The 6,711-nt window shown below is 45.7% G+C and overlaps 1 protein-coding gene across 1 annotated transcript in view; it reads left to right on the top strand.

Moving 5' to 3' along the window:
• The window catches only part of FN3K (fructosamine 3 kinase), a 16,843-nt gene extending 11,397 nt beyond the window's left edge, over positions 1-5,446 (top strand). The window contains exons 3-4 of the mRNA XM_006869614.1: positions 3,977-4,099; positions 5,108-5,446. Coding sequence (XP_006869676.1) covers positions 3,977-4,099; positions 5,108-5,446 — 462 coding nt within the window. The remainder of the gene's footprint in view (positions 1-3,976; positions 4,100-5,107) is intronic.
• Positions 5,447-6,711: the final 1,265 nt, after the last annotated feature.

Below are 6,711 nucleotides of genomic sequence, written 5' to 3'. Positions count from 1 at the left end.
CTTCTTCCTTATTTTTCTCAACTCCATTGTATAGTGTTTTGATACATTTTATAATCATTTTTCTGAATTCCTTCTCTGGCATTTCCAAAGGCTGCCCATCTTCCAGTATGGCGTGTAGGTCTACTTCCAGCTCATTTGCCTCAGTCACTTTATCTCATTTCTGGACATGTGCTGATATGATCATCTGCTTCTCTTTTTGGGGCATATTCAGGAGTTATCTGTGGCCTTAATACTTAGATGGGTGTGTATTTTATGATTTTTTATGCGTTCTGATTGCCTCCAGGTAGATGTGATCAGGAAATGGGCTTCCTTTTTCACTCTTCTTCCTGAGAAGTTTCAATATGCCACTGTTGGTCATTGTGACATAACTCAGGATTTAATTTTCAGGCTATTTCCTTTTTAGTCTGCCTATCCCGCTCCACAATCCCTGTTCAGGCCTTTTTTTCTAGTTATAAACAGTTCAGAGCTGGCTGTGGCTGTTTGGTTTTAAGTGGAAACTGTCTCTTTAAATTTTGAGGAGATGTGTGTCCATGTGTAGTAGAACCCTCCAGGGGTGTTGTGTCCACTCGCTCTTGCACCCCCTGTAGTCACTAAAATGGAGGTGTGCAGACAGCGAGAGAGACCAATGAACAGATACCCAAAAAAATAAAGACTCTCCACACCTTTATTTCTTCAGTTCTGTCAGGTGTCTGTGGCTGCTCTGATCCTTCCCCAGTTTGGTCTTGCCCAAGATGGTGGCTCCAGGAGCAGCTGAGCGTCTTGAATTAGAAAGCAATGGATCTCTTGCTTCTGTTACAAATTCCCCTAGCTGTAAGCCTTCCAACCTTCTAAATATTACTTTATTTATGGTTCAGAATTCTGGGACCATCCCCTTAGCCTGCTTGGTCTGGTATTCTGTGTTGTTACTGACAGAGCTCCTCACTGCACTTCCACCTGATCCGCCATCTTGTTTGTTCTCTTAGATGTTTTTTAAAAATCAGGTTAAGGAATTTTCCTTCTATTCCCAGTTTTCTGCAAGTTTTTGTTAGGAAATGGTAGTAGATTTTGTCACAAGCTTTTACTGCGCTGATTGGAATGAGCATGTGGTTCCCTCTTTTGGTTTGTTAATATGGCAAATTACATCTGATTGGTTTCTGAATATTAAGCCAACTCCTCTTGGTCCTTTAGTAATAACCTTTTTATATATTACTGGATTCGGTCGGCTAGAATTTTGCTTAGAATGTTTGTACCATGTCTATCTACAGTGGATCTTCATCTGTGGTTTTTTTGGTAATGTCTTTGTCTGATTCTGAAATAAGAGCAATGATGGCTTCGGAATAGTAGTGATATATTCCCTCTTCAATTTTCTGGAAGATTTGTATAAAGTTACAATTATTATTTTTAGCTGTAGCTGGTTTTTAAAAAGAATTCACCAGTGAAATCATTAGTGGGGTGTGCTTTGTGGGAAGGATTTTAGCTACACATTCAATTCTTTAATAGTTATAGGGCTATACATACGATTTATATCTTTTTGGCTGAACTTTTGGTGGTTTGTGTCTTTCAAGGAGCCAGTCCATTTGCCTTAACTTGTTGACTCTTTTAGCACAGAGGTGTTTATACTCTTCCCTTATTGTCCTTGTAGGACAACCCTACTAATGGTACTGGTTCCCTGATCAGTCTGACTAGAACTGTATCAAGTTTGCTGATCTTCCCCAACAACCGCTTTTTGTTACATTGCTTTTCTCTTTTCAATTTCATTGCTTTCTGATACGATGTTCATTGTTTCCTTTTCTACTTTGGGTTTAATTTGCTCTTTTTAGTTATTTAAGGTAAAAGCTAAGGAGCTCTGGTAGCGTAGTGGTTATGAATCAGGCTGCTAACCTCAAGGTCAGCAGTTCAAAACTACCAGCTGTTCCACGGGAGAAAGGTGAGGCTTTCTGCTCCCGTAAAGATCTGCAGCCTCAGAAACCCTGTGCAGGGTCCCTATGAGTCGGAACCGACTCCACGGTACTTAACAACAACAACAACAAGGTAGAAGCTGAGGTCACTGATTTGAGAGCTTTCTCTTTTATATTTAAATTTCCTTTCTTGTACAGAGTTTATAGTTGAGTCTTGATGTAATATTATGATATCACAGTTGTTAGGTGCCATTGAATTGGTTCTGATTAATAGCACCTTATCTATGTCCACAATCTTTATGTCTGAGTCCATTGTGGCAGCCACTGTGCTGGTCCCTGTCACTGAGGGCTGTAATAGTTAAGGTTTTGTGTCAGCTGGCTGGCCCAGGATTCTCAGTGGTTTCATAGATGAGATGTAGCTATCCCACATGATGTGATTGGATGTGATAAACCAATACAAGGGTTAAGAGTGGGATGTTGTTGGTTTGTTAATTGCCATTGAGTTGGTTCTGACTCAGCAACCCTGTATAGAATTTCCAAGGAGCGGATCGTGGGTTTGAACGACCAACCTTGTGGTCTGCAATCCAGTGCTTATCCTACAGAGCCACAGCAGGAATCATAAGGTGGGATGTTGTTGTTGTTAACTGCCGTCGAGTTGGTTCTGACCCATAGCGACCCTGTATAGGGTTTCCGAGGAGCAGCTGGTGAGCTTGAACCTCCGATCTTGCAGTTCAAATGGCTTTACAGTCTGGGGCATTAACCCGCAGTGCCCTGAATCCCGCCCCCACCCCCTGATTCAGTTCACATGAGATTACCAAAGGTGTGATATGCAACACCTTTCATCTTATAAGAGACAAAGGATAGAGACCGATTACCACCAAGAGAGAAGAGCCAGGAGTGGACTGTGTCCTTTGGGCCTGGGGGCCCTGCATTGTGAAGCTCCTAGACCCTGGAAAGATTGATCCTAAGGTGGATGGAAATCTCTAAGGAAGCCTGGGGCTATGGATGCTGATAGGAGACATTTCCCCAAAGCTGACAAAGAGAAAGCTTTGGACTTCTAGCTTCCTGAACTGTGAGGAGGGATCAGTCCCTGGAGAAGGATTTCATGCTTGGTAAAGTGAAGGGTCAGCAAAAACCAGGGAGAGCCCCAACAAGATGGATTGGCACAGTGGCAGCAGCAATGGGCTCAAGTTTAACAACGGTTGTGAGCATGGCCCAGGGCTGGGCAGTGTTTGTTTCTGATGTGCATAAGGTTACTGATGGCACCTCACGGCAACAACCAATGGTGAGAGAATCAATGTCTTCTTGTTAAAGCCATCCACTTGTGATATTTCAGTAATAGCAGCACTAGATAACCAAGACAAGGGTCTTCCTCTTTCTTGTTGATCTTCCACTTGACCAAGCATGATGTCTTTCTCCAGGAACTGATCTTTCCTGACAACATGTCCAAAGTACAAGAGAGGAAGTGGTGCCATTTTGCCTTAAAAGGAGTAATTTGGCTTCCTCCTAAATAGATTTGCTTGTTCTCTGGCAGTCTGTGCTATATTGTGTATTCTTCACTAACACCGGAATTCAAAGGCACTGATTCTGCTCCGGTTTTCTGGTTTATTCATTGTCCAGCTTTTGCATGCATACATATGAGATGATTGAGAACACCACGGTTTGGGTTAGGTATGCCTTAGTCTTCAAAGTGACATTTTTGCTCTAAAAGAGGTCTTTTGCAGCAGATTTGCCCTATGCAATACATGGTTTGATTTCTTGACTGCTGCTTCCATGAGCGTTGATTGCGGATCCAAATCAGATGAAGTCTTGACAACTTCAATATTTTCTTCATTTGTTGTACTATTATTCATGATATGGTTAGAGTTAAGTCTATTATCTTACTGTTTGTTTTGTATTTGTCTCATCAGTTCTTTGTTCCCTGTTTCCTTTTGGGTGAACTCAGTATTTTTATGAGCTCCTCTTCTTTCCTTTCATGGCCTCGGACTCTATTTCTCATGTTCTGTTAGTGGTTGCTTTAGGATTTGGACAGAATTCCCCCTGTGTCTGTCTCTCAGCCACTAGCTGCAGCCCTGGCCTCTTTTTTCCTTGCTGCCCAGGTGAATGAGTGGCAGGAGGATTGGCCGACCTTCTTTACCCGGCACCGGCTCCAGGCGCAGCTGGACCTCATTGAGAAGGACTATGCTGACAGAGAGACGCAGGAGCTCTGGTCGCGGCTACAGGTGGGGCTTTGCCTTTCCAGGAAAAGGGGTAGCTTCTCACAAGCCCACCACATTTGTGTGGGACCTTCTGGGCCTGGAGCTGGTCCTGCTATGGACACATTTAAGTACCTAAATGTCGGCCTGCTGGAGGAGCTGAGCACATACTCCACTCCTGAGCTCACCTCTCACCTGCTCTGCCAGCAGGCTAATCTTAATCTTTCCTTATGTGAAGCAAACAGCTGCCATCAAGTCAATTCCATGTGTATCAGAGTAGAACTATACTCCACAGTGGTCTCATGGCTGATTTCTCCCCCAAAAATTTTGATCGCTGGGTCTTTTTTCCAAGATACCTGTGGGGGTGGGGACTCGAACCTCAAACCTTTCAGGTAATTTCATTATGTAAACTGGAGGTGACTAAAGAAGTGCTTGGTTCATGAAAGGTGGCACTTACCACAACTTTTATCCTCATTAACATCACGTGTCCAGTGTGACCCTGCCCCTCTCTGCTAAGGCTCCAGCATTTCCTATTTAAGAGAAAGCAGGTGTCCCAGAATGATAGCTTTCAAAATACAGTTCTCAAAAGGTTACAAATGGAATTCTTCCATCAACCCACGGTGAACAGCAGCAGAGATTTGATTTAATGCATTTTTCCACGGTCACACCAGGGACTGCAAACTACACCTGGGATAGGGATCCCTGGCTACAGAGGATTGAAGTTACCATGAATGAACGAGTCAGCAAATCACAGAAGAGGCGCAGACAATCTGTGCAGTGTATGAAAGAATAGGGAGAAAGTGCTGTGTACAAAACTGGTTCACGTCCCACAAGGCAATCAACCCTAACCTTCGGGCTGCTCTTGCCTACTGAACTGTTTCAGTACTGAACCATTTGTTAGTTTCCCACATGAAATATTACAGAATTGTATGTTATCTGGATCTACATTAGTACTAAATACTCAGATGTTTACTTTCCTCTGGAGTCAGAGGATCTCTGTGTCCTCTGTAATTCCATGCATGACTGTTTTCCTAGGTGAAGATTCCAGATCTGTTTGGTGGTCTGGAGATCATTCCTGCCTTGCTCCATGGTGACCTCTGGTCAGGAAATGTGGCTGAGGACCACGAGGGGCCCATCATTTATGACCCAGCCTCCTTCTACGGCCACTCGGAGTTTGAACTGGCTATTGCTTTGATGTTTGGGGGGTTTCCCAAGTCCTTCTTCACTGCCTACTACAGTAAGATACCCAAGGCCCCTGGCTTTGACAAGCGCCTGCAGCTTTACCAGCTCTTTAACTACCTGAATCACTGGAACCACTTTGGGCGGGAGTACCGCAGCCCATCTCTGTGTATTATGAGGAAGCTTCTGAAGTAGCACCGGCTCCCATCCCATGCCCTGTGAAAACACCCTGAGCCTTGCTTGCAAACAACTTAATAAAGCACTTGAAGCTGTGTGTCTTAGCTGTGTCTTCAACTGTTCATGGGGGTGAAACGCTCCACTGCGCTACACTCTTTCCCACAGGGGCTGGGACCACCAGAAAAGGTCTCCAACAGGCTGATGACATTTCATAATCTGGGGACAGAAATAAACACATAGCTGGGTTTGCTAAGGCTGAATCTGGACCATTTTCTCCTTGGGCCAGACTCAGGTTCCTGTCTGTGGCCTACCCAGACTTGAGTCATGCTGATTTGATTGGAGTACTCCAGCTGTGGGATTCACACCTTCTGTATGTAGCCACTACCTGCCCCTATTTGTGCTCTCATGTTTCAGGAATGTGTCCCTTCACACACAGTTTCTTTGGATTAAAAAAGAGGGAAGGGAAGAGCCGTGGGCAGTGGGATGTTAGGGGTGTCTAGGGAGGTCAGACCCTCTGGGAGGTCCATAATGTTGGGGTTCCATGTTGGGGGTTATACAGGGAGCTCAGAGCCTCTGGTTAGTCTGTGATCTTGGGGTTCCATGTGACGGGTGTCCGGGGAGGGCAGGCTCTCTGGGAGGTCCATTATGTTGGGGCTCCATGTTGGGGGTTATACAGAGAGCTCAGGCCCTCTGGGAGGTCCGTGATGTTGAGGTTCCATGTTGGGGATTATACAGGGAGCTCAGACCCTCTGGTTGGTCTGTGATGTTGGGGTTCCATGTGGGGGGTGTCCTGGGAGCTCAGACCCTCTGGGAGGTCCGTGATGTTGGGGTTCCATGTGGGGGTGTGTCCGGGGAGGGCAGGCTCTCTGGGAGGTCCGTGACCTTGGGGGTCCCAGGGCCTTCACTGTTAAGACAGTAGGTCCCAGAAGGGGTGGTGCCCACGTGCGTGCTTCTAAAACAGGTGCACCCTCTTCACGACTCCCACATGCTTGTCAAACCTCGCAAGAGAACCAGTTAGAACAGGCACGCATATTTCCGTCCTTTCTGGAAAACGTTGCCATGGCAGGTACACGAGGCTGTTTCCCAGTGCAGAAGGATGATTTAGGATACTTCCTGGAAAGATGTTCCCCGTAATGGGTTCAAAGGACAAACTACCACGGTGGGCTAATCCACGCGTGTCTGTCCAGGAGAAGACAGGCCGCGCTCTGCAAAGGCAACCGCAGGCCTCCCGCATAGATTCTGGTATCGTTCAGCCGCCCATAGGCCCCGCCCACATACTCAGG

This window comes from Chrysochloris asiatica, unplaced genomic scaffold (assembly GCF_000296735.1).
Source record: "Chrysochloris asiatica unplaced genomic scaffold, ChrAsi1.0 scaffold00132, whole genome shotgun sequence".
Taxonomy (NCBI): Eukaryota; Metazoa; Chordata; class Mammalia; order Afrosoricida; family Chrysochloridae; genus Chrysochloris; species Chrysochloris asiatica.
Note: the sequence above shows the minus strand (reverse complement) of the source record. Positions and strands in the feature narration are given on the sequence as shown.